General features: G+C 41.8%; 1 protein-coding gene across 1 annotated transcript in view; it reads left to right on the top strand.

Annotated features, from left to right (window-relative positions):
• The window catches only part of LOC309562157 (inter-alpha-trypsin inhibitor heavy chain H3-like), a 176,211-nt gene that overhangs the window by 33,606 nt on the left and 122,926 nt on the right, over positions 1-19,679 (top strand). The window contains exons 7-9 of the mRNA XM_082266282.1: positions 447-572; positions 8,556-8,672; positions 18,932-19,100. Coding sequence (XP_082122408.1) covers positions 447-572; positions 8,556-8,672; positions 18,932-19,100 — 412 coding nt within the window. The remainder of the gene's footprint in view (positions 1-446; positions 573-8,555; positions 8,673-18,931; positions 19,101-19,679) is intronic.

The following is a 19,679-nucleotide window of genomic DNA, read 5'->3' as shown; positions in this document are numbered from 1 at the left end:
TTTATAAAGTCCTATGTGCTTTCATGTCTGTCTTATCTATATATAATACACTTTTCAAATGTGCTTTAAAACTCATGGTTTTCCCTATTATGAACAAGAAAATAATGGCGTTATGCTGTTGGGCTGGTATAATAATGCTATGGGGCTGGTATAAAATTATTTCCAGGGCTGAATTTTATTCCCAGTCCGGCCCTGTATAAAACAGTAAAAAAAAAAAAAAAAAAAAAACAAGCACACTTGAACTATTATATTCTCAGTTAAGAAAAATGCAATATAAAAAACAATGTCTATGCATATCTGCATTTGTCTTTACAGCTGCAAGATGTTTCTATTTGGCAAGGTTAAAGGTTTCACAAAGAATATTTAAAACCCTGAATAACCCTGTTTTGCACATTAGTATATGACAGTTCTGACTGTATTGACCATATAATGGGCTTCATTTTTAGGGCTATGTCTCCTTCAAACCCACGTTGGATCAGCAACGTTCATGTGCAACTTGTACAAATACCTTACTGGATGGAGATTTTACTGTGACATACGATGTTAATCGAGAATCACCAGCAAACATACAGGTAAGATATATAATTCCGTCATTTTCAGAATTCTGATAACAAAAACGATACAACTCCAAAATAGAAAAATGTACATAAGCGTATAATTACCATACTGTAGTCATATATATACAGTATGTCACCTGATTATTTACATACAGTATATGTGCTTAACCTCTTAAGCCCCGGAAGATTTTACCCCCTTCCTGACCAGGGGGTATTTTGCAATTCGGCACTGCGTGACTTTAACGGACAATTGCGCGGTCGTGCGACGCTGTACCCAAATTAAATTGACGTCCTCATTTTCCCACAAACAGAGCTTTCTTTTGGTGGTGTTTGATCACCTGTGCGATTTTTTGATCATGCGCTATAAACAAAAAAAGAGCGACAATTTTGCAAAAATAACAATATTTTTCACATTTTTTATATGAAATTCCCCAAAAAAAATGTAAAAATCTAAATTTTTTTAACATTTTAGGCCAGTTTGTTTTCTGCTACATATGTTTGGTAAAAAAATTGCAAAAAGCATATTTTGATTGGTTTGCGCAAAAGTTATTGCGTTTACTAACTAAGGGAAAGATTTATGTAATTTTTGTTGTTTTTTTTTTTAACGAGTAATGACGGCGATCTGCGATTTTTTTTGCGGGACTGCAACATTGCGGCGGACAGATCGGACCCTTGACTGACATTTTTGAGACTTTTGGGGGTACCAGTGACATTACTACAGTAATCAGTGCTATACATATGCACTGTTACTGTAAAAATTACACTGGCAGGGTTAACTTTATTGGAGAAGGAGGGGTTAAGTGTGTCCCTAGGGGCGTGCTTCTAACTGTGCAGGGATGTGGCTGTGTGTGTAACAGCAGAGATCTACAGTCCTACATAGCAGGACCGTATGATCTCTGCTGTTACACAAGGGGGAGTGACAGGCGGCTTTGTTTACACTAGCCGCCTGCCTTTCTCTCTCTGTAACCGACGATCGCGAGTGACCGGCGGACATTGAGTCTGCCGGTCACACGCGCGGGGATCAGAGTGAGCAAGCGGGGGCGGGAGCGCGCCTCCGGTGGCGCGCGCTCGCCCCCTATTGGCTCGCAGGCGAGTGACGTACCGGTACGTCACTTTGCCTGGGCGGGGCTGACCGCCGCAGTATATGTACTTGCGGCGGTCGGCAACCGGTTAATATACATGCTTAATGCATGAAAGATAAACTCCAGGCAGATATAAACAAAACAAACCAATGCATCTTTGTATTGAATAGTGCATAATTAATATATTTTTCAAATACATTGATTTTTTTTTCATATGCACTGTATACAGTGCATCCGAAAAGTAGTCATAGCGCTTCACTTTTTCTACATTTTGTTGTTACAGTCTTATTCCAAAATTAATTATTTTCCTCAAAATTCTGCAAACAATAACCCATAATGACAACGTGAAAGAAGTTTGTTTAAAATCTTTGCTAATTTATTAAAAATAAAAAAATTAAAAAATCACATGTACGTAAGTATTCACAAACTTTGCACTGACACTCAAAATTGAGTTCAGGTGCATCCTGTTTCCACTGATCATCCTTGAGATGTTTCTACAACTTAATTGGAGTCCACCTGGGTAAATTCAGTGGATTGGACATAATTTGGAAAGGCACACACCTATCTATATAAGGTCCCACAGATATTACAGTGCATGTCAGAGCACAAACCAAATCATGAAGTCCAAAGAATTGTCTGTAGACCTCTGAGACAGGATTGTATTAAGGCACAGATCTGGGGAGGGGTACAGAAACATTTCTGCAGCATTGAAGATCCTAATGAGCACAGTGGCCTCCATCATCCATAAATGGAAGAAGTTTGGAACCCCCAGGCCAAACTGAGCGATGACCAACAACTTGATGGTCACTCTGACAGAGCTCCAGCGTGTCTCTGTGGAGAGAGGAGATTCTTTCAGAAGAACAACCATCTCTGCAACACTCCACCAATCAGGCCTGTATGGTAGAGTGGCCAGATGAAAGGCATTCCTCAGTAAAAGGCACATGACAGCCCATCTGGAGTTTGTCAAAAGGCACCTGAAGGACTCTCAGACCATGAGAAATAAAATTGTCTAGTCTGATGAAACAAAGATTGAACTCTTTGTCCTGAATGGCAAGTGTCACGTCTGGAGTAAACCAGCCGCCGCTCATCACCTGGCCAATACCATCCCTACAGTGAAGCATGGTGGTACTGGTACTAGGAGACTAGTCAGGGTCGATGGAAAGATGAATGCAGCAATGTACAGAGACTGGGGCAAATGTTCATCTTCCAACAGGACAACGACCTTAAGCACACAGCCAAGATAACAGAGTAAGGAGTGGCTACGGGACAACTCTGTGAATGTCCTTGAGTGGTCCAGCCAGAGCCCAGATTTGAACCCGATTGAACATCTCTGAGGAGATCCAAAAATGGCTGTGCACCAACATTCCCCATCCAACCTGATGAGAGGTCCTGCAAAGAAGAATGGGAGAAACTGCCAAAAATAGGTGTGCCAACCTTGTAGCCTCATACTCAAAAGACATGAGGCTGTAACTGGTGTCAAGGCTGTGAATACTTATGTACATGGTTTTTTTTTTTCATTTCTCCTTTTTAATAAATTTGCAAAGATTTTTTAAACAAACTTCTTATACGTTGTTATTATGGGTTATTGTTTGTAGAATTTTGAAGAAAATAATGAATTTAATCCATTTTAGAAAAAGGCTGTATCATAACAAAATGTGGAAAAAGTGAAGCGCTGCAAATACTTTCTGAATGCACTGTATATATATCGTTTTTAAATATGTTTTTAATGCAAGCAGTAAGTTTATGAATTTGAGTTGATGTCCAAATTGCAATCTCAGTACAACAGAGTTTAGACTGGGAGAGAGAGAAAAGAACAAGGAGCAGATCATTTGCCTCCCCATGCTGATAAGAGGAAAGAGCTCATTAGTGTGCTGCTTTTTTTCCCTGTCCAGTCACAGGGAGGAGGTGAATACCCTTTACTGAACTACAGCAGAGGCTGTGTGGTGTGGCAGAACTGGATGAAAAGCCTCATAAAGAAAACTAAAACGTTTTTCCAGCTTCCCTGATCGAGCCAAATCCTCCATTTGTGTCTCACTACAGCTCACAGTGGGAGGGTCTCAGCAAAAGAAGCAGTATTGTCAATCCAGAAAGCAGTGGGCAGGAAAAGGTGTGCCCAGCTGCTGGGTTTAGTTTTTAATATTTTTAATATTTTTATATTTTAATATTTTTATTATTTTGTTTGCTTAATTTTAACACTCTCTTCTTCCCCAAGCAAACTTGCTGGTACTATTTAAAACAGTTTTTCTATTTTTTGCTCTGCCCCCCACCACCATTCCTGCCTAGGCCAGAATGACATGTAGTTGGTACATCAGCCTCTTGGAAACCTTAGATCATATCTCCCCGGAGCCTGCAGGATTGGCACAAGGAGTAGTCAGTGGGCAGGCTGGGGGGCAGGTCCAGTGCATCATCGGAGCTGCAACAGGAAGAGTCAGCCAGCTGAAGAGGACCGAGATGGTCCCAAACACTGGATCATTGTTTGTAGTTCTACTTTAGGGCTCCTTTCACATTTGCCTCTGAGGGTAGTTAATAGAGACGGCTGATCTGTATTTCTACAGCTCCCCCCACCGCCCACCGACATGTGAGTGGACACGATGCTGCTCGAATGGGTACATTTTTCCATGAAATATATAGACCAGTATATATGCCCCCTTCAATGCACAGTGACCATTATATATGCCCCCTTCAATGCGCAGTGACCAGTATATATGCCCCCTTCAATGCAGCAGAGACCAGTATATATGCCCCCTTCAATGCACAGTGACCAGTATATATGCCCACTTCAATGCAGCAGAGACCAGCGTGCGTGCGTGCGTGCGTGCCCCCCCGAGACTTCACTTACCTCTGGTGCTGTCTTCTTCCTCCGAGTCCTCGTCCTGCTTCTCTTCTCTCTTCTCTTCTGCCCTCTTCTCTGACGTCGGGACGGTGCATGACTAACGCACGCACCGCCTCCCACGCGACATCACCCGGGATGTCCTCTATGATTGGTCCAGGCTGGAGACTGGACCAATCACAGGCAGGACATCCCGAAAGTGGGGAGTGTCGGGCGCATTGCTCTTCGCCCCGATGACCCCCAGAAGGCCGCCAATCGGCTGCTCTGTTTCAAGCACGTGGGGTGCAAAACCCCACCCCCCCATAGCCACTAGTTAATCCGGTGCCCCTAGTGGGCTAAAAATTGTATTTTTTTTTTCTTCCTTTTTTTTATTGGCCCACGGAGATTGGGGGGGCAGCGCCCCTGCGCTCCCTATAGACCGGCTGCCACTGTCTGAATCTTATGTTTGTTCTATGACTCAGTTCCTTTACATCACAACCTCCCTTTCACGTGACAGTTCCCCCCCACATTACATCACAGTCCTCCCTCAGATCACACTCCCTCTTCAAATCATAGTACACTTTACATTAAAGCCCCCTTCAAATTGCAATCCCCCTTCAAATCACAGTCCCCCCTCACATCACAGTCCCCCCTCACATCACAGTCCCCCCTCACATCACAGTACCCCTTCACATCACAACACCCCCTTTACTTCACAGCTACCTGTCGGGGTTATTGGGGGTTGATTAAAATAATAATAGGTAAAAAGAAAAATGATTTTAAAAGCCATGCATATTTTGTATTATGCATAAGAGATTCTGAATGGCATGGCTTCCATCTTGTTTTTAAAGTCAAACAAAGTTCATATATACTTGTTAAGCAAAATGTCTCTTACGAGCTTACAAGAGAGCATAGAGTTTCAACAATAGGGTTCTATACTTTCAGCAGACATTTCTATTTTCTTTTGTCATAAATAAGGTAATACCTTGACATCTCTATCAGATAACAGATGTTAAGGGGATGGTAGTGCCAGTCTGTCTATAAGTATTTAACAATAGACAATGGCTCAGTGTTTTTCATCAGACATATAAAATATAAATGTTAAAGGCACATTATTATATGTGAGAAGATATTAGCCATAATTATGTCATTATATTATGTAAGGCATATATATATATATATATTTAGGAATATTATATCACATTTTGGGTTTATATTCTCACAGTAGTAATCTTACTTAGAATTCTTTTTCTAATAAGTGTAAAGACATGTGTATCTCGTCACTAATTACCTCATTTCAGAGAAATTTGTGTGTAGGTCTGGTGTAAGTTTTTATGACACTATAGATCTTCCAAACCTAGACTAGATGCCTGACAGTTATGTCAGAATCCAAATAAGTAATGGCTATTCACTAGCCAGAGGTCAGAGAGGTCATCAGATAAGGACATGGTGGTAATTATGTTGAATAAAAAATCTAATGAACGGTATGACACTGCCCTCTGCAGGCAAAATACCAGGTGCAGTCTTGAGATAATTCTGATATTTCCCATAAAGAAATATTATATTGTGTTAAATAATATAATTATTGAAATGGCATTACTTGCCAAGGTGAATGATGGAGATACAGGTGGTCATTTATATATGTACTGGGAGTCTGGACAAAGTTTTATGTTGTGTTTTATGATTACTCTTACATATAGAGAAATCATCCTTATTTTATTATACCAAGTATTGGGTTAATTATCAAAAGAGGTGTGTCTCTGACCTCACCAGTTTAGGTATAGAATATCCCGACCAATTGGGATAATGTTTCATCCCTCTGGGTTTAACTTATGGTAATTTTTATAGCTCTTTGTTCTTACCATATAAAAGACCAACCCAGATGAGAGAGAGGACACACATTACACTGCCCATCAAACAATACAACTTACATCACACACGCTATTACATTACTCAATAGACTCATCCAGACATACTCCATTTTGTCCATCATTCATCCGAAACTTGAAGGGAATCCACCATCTTAAGAAAGGCATCCATCTTAGGACTCTGGTAACGCCCATTTGAAGCTAGCGGCCATCTTAAGTGTGGTAATTATGCCTTGCTATGTTATTTTGATTTTATTCAACAATTGTTTATTCCTTCCTTATATGTTTTATATTGCATAATTAAGGGTAGTGAGCCGTATAAGCCGTAGTAGATTTTTCTCTAAAAAGCTGATTTTTGTTTTTATACATTTTTATTAATATCAGATTTAGTGCATTATTTGCAATTCTAAGTCTTCCGTTTTGCATGGCTCATCTGCAGTGAGTGACTTTCGGCTATGCATTGCGCAGACCATTGTAGTCTGTTTATATAGAACATTAATTTATGGCTTATACTATACCTGGGAAGAAATGGTAATCTTACTTTAGTTTCACTTTCACTTTGTTTCAGTTTCACTTTCATTATTGAGCTAAACATCACATTGCATTGATTGTTTGAAGTTAGTATTTTCTGTAAGAGTTATCTTTTTGTGTCACTTCTTGTTTGATCATATATTGTGATTTACATGTCTTGAGAATAAATATTTTTATATATATTCCATACTGTACTCACTAAGATTGGTATATGCTTTTAAAAAGAAATTAATCAATTAAAAAGAATTCACGACATTGATTTATGGCAATAGGTGAAGACTCTCCTTTTTCACAGATCTTTGCTTATTAACCATAAATAAATACACTGCTATATTCAGAGCAGTATAAATATTCTGACATAAGTACGAGCGCAATATTTTTTATTAAATATTCTTACATACCCTTTTACATCACAGCCCCACCCCTTCCTCACATTACAATATCCTCCACATCACAGCTCCCCTTTTACATCACAGTACCCCCTTCACATCACAGCCCCCACTTCACATCACATCACATTTCCCCCTGCACATCACAATCCCCATTCACATCACAGTCACCCTGCACATCACAACTCCCCCTTCACAAAATATCTCAACCCCTTTATATCACAGTCTCCCCTTTACAGACCCCCCTCCACATCACAGTTTCCTCTACACATCACAATCCTCCTTCACATCACAATCTGCCTTCACATCACAACCCCCCTTCATGTAACAGTCCCCCTTTAAATCACAGCTCCCCCTTCAAATCATAGACCCCTATCATATCATTTACAAGGTTACAGCCTCCTGTTACATTAGTTTCTGATGAAGTAAAAAGCATCCAAGAGGCACTGGGACTTTATTCTTAGTTCATATAAGGTACTGAGAAGAAACAAACCATTCAGAGAGCTTACTAGCTCAGGTTAGGCTGCTCATAACAGACAGACCTACCTTCCAGTGGGTACCCAGCAGGTTGCTAGAAAAAAAAAACATTTACCAATAGAAGCAGAATCAAACCAAATAAAAGAGTCCAAATGGATTTATTGCTTTGCACTAAAAGACAGCCGACCGATTTTTGTGGGGAATCAGGACAGTAGCAAAAATCATTCAGTGCCAATGCTTCATGGGGGTGGGCCCACACATGATTCTTTGACTCTTTTTTGAGTCATATCAGTGTCCTCAGCCCCCTTTACATCGCATCCCTCTAATCACATTAATGTCCTTGGGCCTCTTTTACATCACATCCCCCTGATCACATCAAAGTTCTCAGCACCCTTTACATCATACCCCACCTTTCACATCAGTGTCCTCAGCACCCTGTACACCACAGTCACCCCCCCCCCCTCCAATCACAGTCGCCCCCTCACAGTCCTACCTTACACAGCAGAGCAGAGGGTGGGAAGTGCAGCAGGTCTGGACAGAGGTTGGGAGCTGACCAACTTTTCATGCTAACAAGTGGGTGATTAGTTGCTAGGACCAACCCACCTAGCAACCAGTCACATATTTGGTAACTTGAAATGTTAGGCACCTCCCATTCTCCATCCAGACCAACTGTGTTTTCCACCCAGTGGCCAGTAGGGAAGATGATGAAGGACACTTAGGCTGCCACAGCGGTCCAGATAGGATTGTCACTCGGTCTAGACTGTGGTCTGCCATTTAGTGATGTCTGCTTTATACCTTGGCTTATTTGCAGGAACTAATACAGTTTTCATTTTTTTTTTTAGGTTGTCAATGGATATTTTGTTCACTTCTTTGCACCACATAAATTGGTTGGTGTGCCAAAAAATGTAATTTATGTAATCGACAGAAGTGGATCAATGTGGGGCATAAGGCTGAAACAGGTAAGTTAAAGATAAACATTTTTTTATGATTGTTATTCATTAAAATTCCCCAGCTGCAAGGCCAAAACTTTTTTTCTGGACAGAATAGGGAAGAGTTAAAAACCCTGTCAGGTTTCTTTTGTTGCTGTCTGTGCCCCATTGGAGAGAGTCGTTTCCACTTTCTGTCCTGTAGTCACAAAGACAAGTGAAAGAAAATCTTTGCAAATGGGGAAATACCCTCTCAGGCAGTTGTATCCAGAACCAGTATCCCCAAACAAACATATTTACAGACTTTTGCTGTTTGGGTGACAACTGTAAAATATTGGATTTCCCATCACTCTCTGTCCCAGTGATAATGGTTACTAAAACAAGTAGAGAGAGTCAAGTAGAGAAAAGTTCTTCCACCATTGACTTTTCTTTTATATATTGCAAAATTAGATTTTTTTGGTTATTTGCAGTTTATAGAGTTGAAGTACGAAGCACATTGTTATATTAGTTATTTGATTGTATTTTTCACAAATTATAAAATATACAGTATCATTTTTCTTTGGAATTTACTCTCAGTTTAAAAGAATATTGCAAAGAGTGCATGCGCGGGCGGCCAGAGAGGATGCAAGCCTGAACTGAGCTGCACACTCCTGGCACCTTCAGTCTTCATTAGCCGCCCTCTTTCCCCGCTCACTCCAGCTCTGTGTCAGGGCGGCGGGTGTACAACACAGAGACCCGCTTCATATCAACCCGGTCAGCGGGGAAGACCTACAGCAGCCCACGCTACCCACCTCGTGTGTCCGGGAAGGGATTCATGATGGCGGCTGGCGACAACTCCACACACACAGGGAAGGGGCAGCTGCAGCCACAGCCACAGAGGGATAAAGTGAAGCCCCCTGGCTCAGGGGTGTGCAGTATTGACTCCCCCAAAGCTACTCCATCCTCAGATGAGCTGGCTGACCTTTCCTGTACTCCATCCAATACAGTCTCCATGTCATGCTTCCCACACTTTCTCTGCCCTGGATAGGGACATGGCAGACATCTTGCTCAGCCAAACCAGTGGCCAGGATGCAGATGCTGATAGTCCTGAGGGGTTCCCAGCTCCTTTACCTGCCCCACTGCTATACTCTCTGGTCACTATCCTTCTTGCCCACTTTGCTGACATGTTGCAGAGGAAATTAGAGAAAGCTACCACTAAATTAACCTCTGATCTGAAGAAAGAATTCCAGGCTTTGGGATGTTGCCTGGGCAGCATTGAGTCTAAAGTCAATAACACTATCCACAGAGTGGTGCAAAACTCCTCCATGATCACTGAACTTCAGGATCGCCTAGAGGAAGCTAATGCTAAAATCTAAGACCTTGCAAATCGTGCCAGGCGGTATAATTTTCATATACTGGGACTGACAGAAATGGTTAAAGATCTCACTTCTATCACTTACTCTTTGATGCAATCTGCTGTACCAGATATTGATGAAATCCATATGGAGATTGACCGCATTCACAGGGCCCTAGTTCCCCAAAAACCTGACGGGCCCCTAGAGATGTGATTGTGAAACCACATTTCTTCAGTCAAAGAAGCGTTCATGCGGTATGCTAGGGAACATCTCGATCTGGAAATTGAAAGCTATAAAATCCATATTTTTGCAGACAATTCACAAGCCACTATTCAAAAATGGAGAGCGTTTAAACCTTTACTTTCTTCGCTGGTTCAACGTGACATTAGTTACCAATGGAACAATCCTTTCCGGTTGCAATTTACCTATAACAGCAGATTATATTCCTTCTCTACTTTGGATAATGGTGAAAAAATTCTGCTGAAATTGGGATTCATCTCTCACAGCCCATCATCTCGGAAGATCCAGCGATCCCCTCCTCCGCTTTCACCTCTTTGGTCTTCCCTATAATTAAAGCAAGCTGCAACTCCATGCCGAGTTACTGTACATGAAAATTTCTTGCATGACGCTGGCTGACTCTCTTACGGTAGTGGCTTCTCAGTGGTCCTTCCACGGGACTTTAACTGCTACCTCTGTTATGTTAATGTCCTCTATATGCCTTAAACCTGGTGTTTTTACTCTCTAGATGACCACGGTCATTTTGGTTTACAGATTTACATTTTTTTTTATTATTTTGATTTTTTTTGGAGTTATGTACCATGTACCTGCTAACTGTTGGCTTAATGTAACTGTTTTCCCCCTTTTGGTTTTTTTTTTTTTTTTGTGCTGCTAAAAGGCTCCTAGGAGGGCTTTCTATTTCACTTCCTATATAATACTTGTGCCGGAAGGAGGCTTTGCACTCCCCCAGTTTGTCAGACTCTTCCCATTGGTTATCTTTTGCGGAGACTCCCACATTCCCAGAACTTGGGTTCTAGACTACGTGGACTACTTGGGTTCTGGACCACATTATCTGCTGTTTTCAGTTGGTAAATTTAATTTTATATGTTACACTCTTTGATACTGGGCTTTTCTTAAGCCCATTTATCTTTTACCATTTTTTCTCCTTGCTCATTTTTCAGTTTCTAATTTTTATTCCTTTTCCTTTCTGAGGGTCAGTTGGAAGTTCTCCTGGATTCCCAAGATTTATGAGTGCTGGCATTGGTGGGTAAACTTGTCTGTCTACAGCTAGTTTTATCCTTTGCCATGTCCAAGTTAACTAACTCCACTGGAACCATACGACTGCTTTTCCGTAATGTTCAGGGGTTGGGCTCACCCTCTAAACCTATTAAAGTATTTAATTACTATAGATCGCTGGGTGCTGATATTTTAGGCCTTCAGGAAACACACTTTACTTCTTCTTTCACTCCCCGCTATATACATAAAGACTACCCCGTTTGTTACAGCTTTCCTTTATCAAAACCAAAATATTAAAGGAAAAAGAGGGGCGCTACTTATTGGTGAAGGGACACCTGGGAGAGAACTTAGTAACATTTTTGGTTTATTATGCTCCTAATTACGAACCAGGCGGCCTTTCTCCATTCCTTACTTCGATCTTTAGCGCCGGAGTTCGAGGGAGATGTCATCTTAGCCGGTGACTCTAACTTGGCGCTAGATCAAATTTTAGACAAATCTCACATATCTCGACTGCATTCCCCCCCAAGCAAAGCAAAGCTGCAAATATGCTCAACGGTTACACCATCACAAGCTTATTGACGCTTGGAGGGAGGCCAATCTTACTGCCCGAGGCTACTCCCACTTTGTTAGAGCCCACAATCGCTATTCACTTATTGATCATGTATTTCTCCTTTCGGGGTTGTTACCCAAATTACTCTCAGATAAGATAGTCTCAACGCCCTGGTCCGACCATGACCCTGTAGTTTTGTTGTTCTCTAATTTGACGATTAAATTGGCTAAATCTCATTGGCGATTAAATAAATCTATCCTCAGTAACAAATCTTACTGCTTGGATATTATTGCCTACTTGAAAGCTTACTTTGATACTAATAAAGCAGAGGACACAAATTCCACCATCAACTGGGCGGCACAGAAAGCTTCTATTCTGGGTTTTCTGATTCATTTGTCGTCTAGACTTAGGAAAGCTCGCAGCGAGGTGATCACTGCCAAAACTAAGGAATATGAAGCCCTAGCTACCCAACACAAGTGTTCCCCTCACCCTGATTTAATAAATAAACTCAAACAGGCCCACACTGAAACTTATATTTGCCTTACTATGAAGGCAGAGAAATATTTACGCTTGGCTAATCATAAATTCTTTACCTGGCAAGACCGACCAGGTTAGTTATTAGCACATAAACTTACCCCTAAACACACACATACAGCTCTTCCGAAAATTAGATGCTCAGGAGGCAATCTTTCTCACAATCCCCAAAAGATTCTTCAAAGAATTTCAGGAATTTTATACCAAACTATACAACCCACCTCAGGGCCCTTTTTCTGCCTCCATTAGTAGTTTCCTGAATACCTCATCTTTACCATTTCTCCCAGAAACACTACTATTAGGACGCTCTCCTTAAATAAACCACCTGGTCCTGACGGTCTCCCTAATAACTATTTTAAAAAGTTTTCTAAACAGTTGCCTCCTCATATGGCCCTCTACAGTGGCGGCTGGTGCTCAAAATTTTTTGGGGGGGGGGCGCAAAAAAAAAAATCGAATAGGTATTGCTTCGCGGCAAAAAACGTGGTAAAAAAATTGCGTGACTTTGAGGTCATGGTACAGGCATGGCACAGGTGATGGTACAGGCATGGCACATGTGATGGTATAGGCATGGCACAGGTGATGGTATAGGCATGGCACAGGTGATGGTACAGGCATGGCACAGGTGATGGTATAGGCATGGCACAGGCATGGCACAGGTGATGGTATAGGCATGGCACAGGTGATGGTATAGGCATGGCACAGGTGATGGTACAGGCATGGCACAGGTGATGGTATAGGCATGGCACAGGTGATGGTATGGGCATGGCACAGGTGATGGTATAGGCATGGCACAGGTGATGGTATAGGCATGGCACAAGTGATGGTATAGGCATGGTACAGGCATGGCACAGGTGATGGTATAGGCATAGCACAGGTGATGGTATAGGCATGGCACAGATGATGGTACAGGCATGGCACAGGTGATGGTATAGGCATGGCACAGGCATGGCACAGGTGATGGTATAGGCATGGCACAGGTGATGGTATAGGCATGGTACAGGCATGGCACAGGTGATGGTATAGGCATGGCACAGGTGATGGTACAGGCATGGCACAGGTGATGGTATAGGCATGGCACAGGTGATGGTATAGGCATGGCACAGGTGATGGTACAGGCATGGCACAGGTGATGGTATAGGCATGGCACAGGTGATGGTCTAGGCATGGCACAGGGGATGGTACAGGCATGGCACAGGTGATGGTATAGGCATGGCACAGGTGATGGTATAGGCATGGCACAGGTGAGGTCACAGGTCGGCTTCAATCACTTACCTGCTCTCCTCCTGGGCTGCCTGCGAGACGTCCACGGCGCTGCTCCTCTCCTCGAGACCTCTTCTTCTGACGGCGGCGGGATTCCGGGAACCGTCCACGGCGCTGCTCGTCTCGTCCTCTCCAGTCTTCTTTGATGGCGGCGGGTTCTCTGGGTCTTCCAATCGGTCCGGCAGGAAGGAGATCGGGCGGTGACGGTGTGTGACTGACGCACGCACCGGCACCGCCCCCATTGCGACGTCAGCGGGGTCAGCAATCGGATGTCCTGGATGATGATTGGTCCAGGCTGGAGACTGGACCAATCACAGCCAGGATATCACGAAAGTGGGGGTGTCCTAGCGCTATGACCTGCGCCCAGGTTACGCCCCCCCCCCCCCCATAGCCACCACATAGGCCGGCGAACGGGATTTTTTTTATTTTTAACTTTATTGTTCTTTTTGTAATCTTTATATTTCTTTCCTTTTTTTTAGGGGGGGGGGGGGTGGCGCCCTGGCGCCCCCTATGCACAGGCCGCCACTGGCCCTCTATCTTAATTCCTCCACTCCACTGACATCCTTAAAGCGGAGTTCCACCCTGAAATTTTTTTTTCACCTTCCGCTTGCTTTAATTTACCTGAAAAAGAATTGGATAATTAAACATTTTTTTTGTTTCACTTACCTTCTTTTTAATGAAAATATACTTACCTTCCTTCCTCTTCCTCCCTCTGCGCCGTCACTTCCTCCTTGCATTGACTCCTGGGAGATGGACGTCATCGATCCCAGGAATCAATGCGCCTGCACTGGCCCTGCTCGTCACTTCCGGTGCAGGCACGTCATTCCCTGAACAGCTTTTGGGCATGCCCTGGAAGTGACGAGCAGGGCATTCTAAGACTCCGACGTCACCGAAGAGGACACCGAAGAGGACGCTCCGGCTTCAGCTGCCCACACCTGAGATGGCAGCGCTGGACAAGACATTTTCAAGGTAAGTATTTCTTCTAAACGGTAAGTGAAACAGGGGACGGTTCAGAGGCTATCGTTGCTTAAATGCACTAGCCCTGACTGTCTCGGGGGTATTTTTATCTAAAAAAAATTTCTAGGGTGGAACTTCGCTTTAACTTCCACCCTATTCCATTGATTAATTGTGACCTCAACATTCTAAAAAAAACTTCTAGCTTTACATCTAGGCACATTTCTAGTGCAATATATCCATAAGGATCAATCCGGCTTCATAAACGGACGCCAAACATTAGATCAGATCCGTCGGTCTATAGCATTGATTTCTGCAGTCCATTCCAAATGAATACTCCCTTATCTAGGTTTTTACTACTTCTTTTAATGGACCTTCATAAGGCCTTTAATAGCTTAAATTGGGACTATTTTTTACCACTCTAGAGGCCTTTGGATTTGGCTCTACCTTTTTTTCGCTATTGAAAATGCTTTATAGCTATCCGCCAGCCCAGGTTTCCATTAGAGGTTTTAGGTCGCTCTCGTTTCCTATCCGACGCGGAACACGACAGGGTTGCCCACTTTCCACATTGCTATTTGTTATAGTGATTGAACCCTTAGCCATAGCAATTCGTTTGCATCCTAGTATATATGGCATATGTTGTGGGCAACAGGAACATAAATGCTCCTTGTTTGCCGACGACATCCTGATGCATATCACTAACCCTGAAACCACCCTACCTAATTTGCTGACATTGTTACACCAATTTTCCTAGCTCTCAGGACTTTATCGAATACCCAAAAATCAATAGATCTTAACCACTTAAGAACCACCCGCCGCAGATTTACTGCGGCAGGCAGCCCCTCCTGTGCGAACCGACGTAACTGTACGTCAGTCGCGCACCTGCAGGTAGGGGCCAGCGCGCACCTGTCCCCATTCCACAGCGGGGACTCCGATGCACGGGGCCGGCACCTGCGATCATTTCCCACTGAGAGAGAAGGATGGTCAGCTGTTGTAAACACGGCTGACCATTCTTCTCTCTGGAATGATCACAGAGCGCCTATGATCCTTCTATATAGGATATATAGGATCACAGGTCTCTGTGATCATTTCAAAAGCCCAACCCCCATACAGTTAGAAACACTCCCCTAGGCTTACATTTAACCCCTTGATCACCCACTGTGTTAACCCCTTCCCTGCCAGTGTCATTATTACAGTAACAGGGCATATTTTCAGCACTGATAACTGTAGTAACGTCACTGGTCCCCCCAAAAGTGTCAAAAATCTCAGTTAGGGGTCCAATCTGTACGCCGCAATGTCGCAGTCCCGCTAAAAATCGCAGATAGCCGCCATTACTAGTAAAAAAAAAAAAAACAATAAAAATGACATAGCTCTTTCCCGTAGTTAGTAGACGTGATAACTTTTGCGCAAACCAATCAGCAGAATACAAATTGGCCTAAAATGTTAAAAGATTTTGATTTTTACATTTTTTTTGGGAATGTTATCTAACAGAATGTGAAAAATATTGTTGTTGTTTTTGTTTTTTTTCGGAATTGTCGCTCTTTTTTTGTTCATAGCGCAACAGAGGTGATCCAATACCACCAAAAGAAAGCTCTATTTGTGGGGAAAAAAAGGACATTATTTAGGTACAGCGCTGCACGACTGCACAGTTGTCCGTTAAAATAATGCAGTGCAGAATCCGCAAAAAAATGGCCTGGTCATTAAGGGGGCAAATCCTTCCGGTCCAGAAGTGGTTAATATTTCTTTACCTCCCTTGATGGTTCTGACCTTATGCAATAGCTTTCCCTTCCCTATTTAGGTATTCAACTGAATCCTTCAATCGACATTCTCTATCAGGCTAATTATCCTCCACTTTTTCATCGACTTCGGGAAGATTTTCAACAATGGGCAGACTATCCCTTATCTTGGTTTGGCAAGATCAACTTTATTAAAATTACATTTCTATTTATTTATTATTTTAGAGCCTTACTGATTGCTGTCCCAAGGAGAGATCTACATTGTTTACAATCGGAAGTCCTTTGCTTTATTTAGGGCAATAAAAAAACCCAGAATTAATAAACTGACCTTGTATGTTTCGAAACCAATTGGTGGGCTTGGCCTCCCTAATTTACAGGCTTATTATCAAGCTGGTCAAATAACTCAGTTTTCCTACACAACGGCCAAGGGATGTACAGTATACCCCTTTGGGTCTCTATTGAAGCTCTCTCGTGCCACCCTCTTTCCATTGGTTCTATAATGTGTCTTCCTAGTCGTCTTCACCCCCCTACCTTATGTCTTACCCTGTCTTATTCACTAGCGGTTTGGGATGGAGTAAAGCATTGAAAACCCCTGTCATCTCTACATACCTCACTGGCCCCCTTGTTTTGCAACCCTGAGTTCTGTACCAGACTGACTCCGATACCATTTCTATGGTGGCTTAACAAGGGGCTTTTAAGGATAGGTGACTACCTCAATGGGGATCAACCACACTCTTTGCAATATTTTAAAGGCACGTTGCAACTGCCCTCTAGTGAAGTACAATCATCTTATTTCTTTTCTACGATCTAAACTTAACTTGCTAGAGAGACCCCTTACACTTACAAATTTTGAATTATCTTGTCAAACTAAAGTCCTCCTACTGGGACGGGTATCTACAGTATATGCCACTCTTACTGATCCAACTACTAAACTCCCTTATATGAATCAATGGGAATGGGACTTGAATACCACTTTTGAATTATCTGACTGACAAGATATTGCCTATGCTTAATCCAAAATTTCTATTAACACAACACTAATTGAAGCAAACCATAAAATGCTCCTATTTTCGTATTTGGTCCCGACCAGCGTTGCGAAGATGCACCCATCTGCATCCCCCACTTTCTTTAGGCGTTGTGGCCAGATGGGTACAATGTATTATGTTTGGTGGCAATGCCCTGTAGTCACCAATTTCTGCATTCACATATTTAGCTTGATACAATCAGTAACAGGGGTTAATATCCGTAGATCCTCGGAACCAGTGCTTTTCCAAATCTTCCTGAGGTGGTCCCCAAAAAAAAAAAAAAATCGATAAAACTCATTACATATATACTTTTAGCAGCTAGAATAACTATTGCTAAATACTGGAGGCAGTTGACGGTTCCCCTTGAATAAGTGAAGAATAAACGTAATTGGATCATGGTTAATGATAGACTTACCTGTATTCTCCACAACTCTATTAAGAAATTTGATGCGACATGGGATCCACGGGTACCATACTTATCTGTGACCTAATGAATTCCTGGCTGGCCCTCTTTTTCCTCTTTTTCTTTCTCTCCTTCCTTTTCTTTGCCTTTCCTTGATCTACTCTCCTTTTCTTTCCCTCCTTTTCTTTCCCTCTTTCTCTGTCTTATAATTTTTTCTGGTTTGTCTGATTTCTTCAATAATTGCAAAATGTTCTGATGGAACATATAGTTCTATGCTGATGATACTCATAGGAATGTACAATGGAGTTTTCTCTTACTGGTCACTTTTTTTTTTCCTCCCTTTCCCCACCCCCTATCTCTTTTCCCCGTAACATAATCAATACCAGTATCACATATCGAAATGGTTCGTTGGGATATCATACAGTCAATCCTTAGTGGATTGGACATATATTCTTTGACCCTATTGATAATAATTTGTATTCTAAGATACTATCTTGTTATCCCTACTGGTGTTTCTACCGAGATTGTTTAATGTCGAGATCTGCCTGTTTAATATTAGGAGGTCTCGTGTCTATGAATATTTTGAGGGAAAAACATTACTGTATTTATGTTCAGTTTCACATCTGTTTGCACTATTGTTCAAAAATTGTGCCTTACACGACATTGTCTTTTTACTTAATAAAAATATTGAAATCTAAAAGAATAGCGCAACACCAAAATTCAAACAATAATAACTTGACAGATTTGACCTGTACAGTATCCCAAATTAAAAAGAAGTTCTGGTTTCTGGCTCAGATATGAGCCCGCCCTACTCTTTTAAGCTTCCTTTCTGAGCAAAGTTGAACTGTACAAAAGACATATAAAATCTAATGTGGATGGGTCAGCAATAATTTCTAATACATAACAGTCTCTATTAAAGCTATACATGAAATCAGGTAACAATGAATATGCCATTTAACTGATATATCAGTTATATATTAAACTGATGTATCATTCCACTGATATATCAGTTGAAGTCCTTGCGAAAACCTACCAGTTCAGAATAGAAAAAAAATAAATAAAAGGAATGCAGTACATTAGCACATTGCACTATTCACCACAATATACTGAACACTTCTTATCAAGCACCACCATACAATTGTCCTTGCACGGAGGCCCTTTGTTTTTCTGCCACTATCACCTGTCCCTCTTTTTAGCTACACTATCTAAGTGAAATTTTCATTTAATAATAAATGTATGCATTACTGTGATATCTATATTTAGACAAAGGAAGCCCTACTTGAAATTTTGAAAGACACCTCAGAACATGATCATTTTAATTTTATACTGTTTGACGACCAAATTAATTTGTGGAAACCTTCTTTGGTAAAAGCAACACCAGAAAACCTGACGGAAGCCAAGGACTTTGTCAGAAAAATTAAAGATAATGGTCGTAAGTAGACGCAACAAATATATATGGTCTCCTACATACATTGGCTGTAATGAAATGCCGTAATTTCAAATTTAAGAAAATCTTCTACACCACCCCAATTCACCCAGCTGATAAATGTGGTACTGGTATGGGTCATGCAGTTGGTGCCTGACCAGCATATTACTAAATCCAAGTGCCTTCATACAGGCCATAGAGCTTGTTTAGATCTGTGCTAGTTTCCACTTTCAAGTAAGGACTTAGACAGAGATTTCAGGGGATTCTGGCAGCAGATCTGGTGCTCCAGCAAAGATAACATTTGGCATCTTATGATAGTTATTTTGAAACTACAGCATTTCTTTATTTTATAACAACCATGTTGTTTCAATTGACATTTCTATCTAACCTCATCCACTTCTTGATTTATTTTTCTCCTCCCAGCAGCAGTCTTTATCAATTGAAGTTCATCCAGGTCATAACACAAAAAGGGACTTTCCATTCTTTTATCCAGATCAATTTAACCTGGATAAAAGAGTCACCAGGGTGTCACCTGGGGATAATGGCTTCAAATTGTGCATGATGTATATATAGAGATGCTTTCCC

The sequence above is a fragment of the Pelophylax lessonae genome (assembly GCF_965119305.1).
Source record: "Pelophylax lessonae genome assembly, chromosome: 8".
Classification (NCBI taxonomy): Eukaryota; Metazoa; Chordata; class Amphibia; order Anura; family Ranidae; genus Pelophylax; species Pelophylax lessonae.
This window is presented reverse-complemented; position numbering and strand designations above follow the sequence as displayed.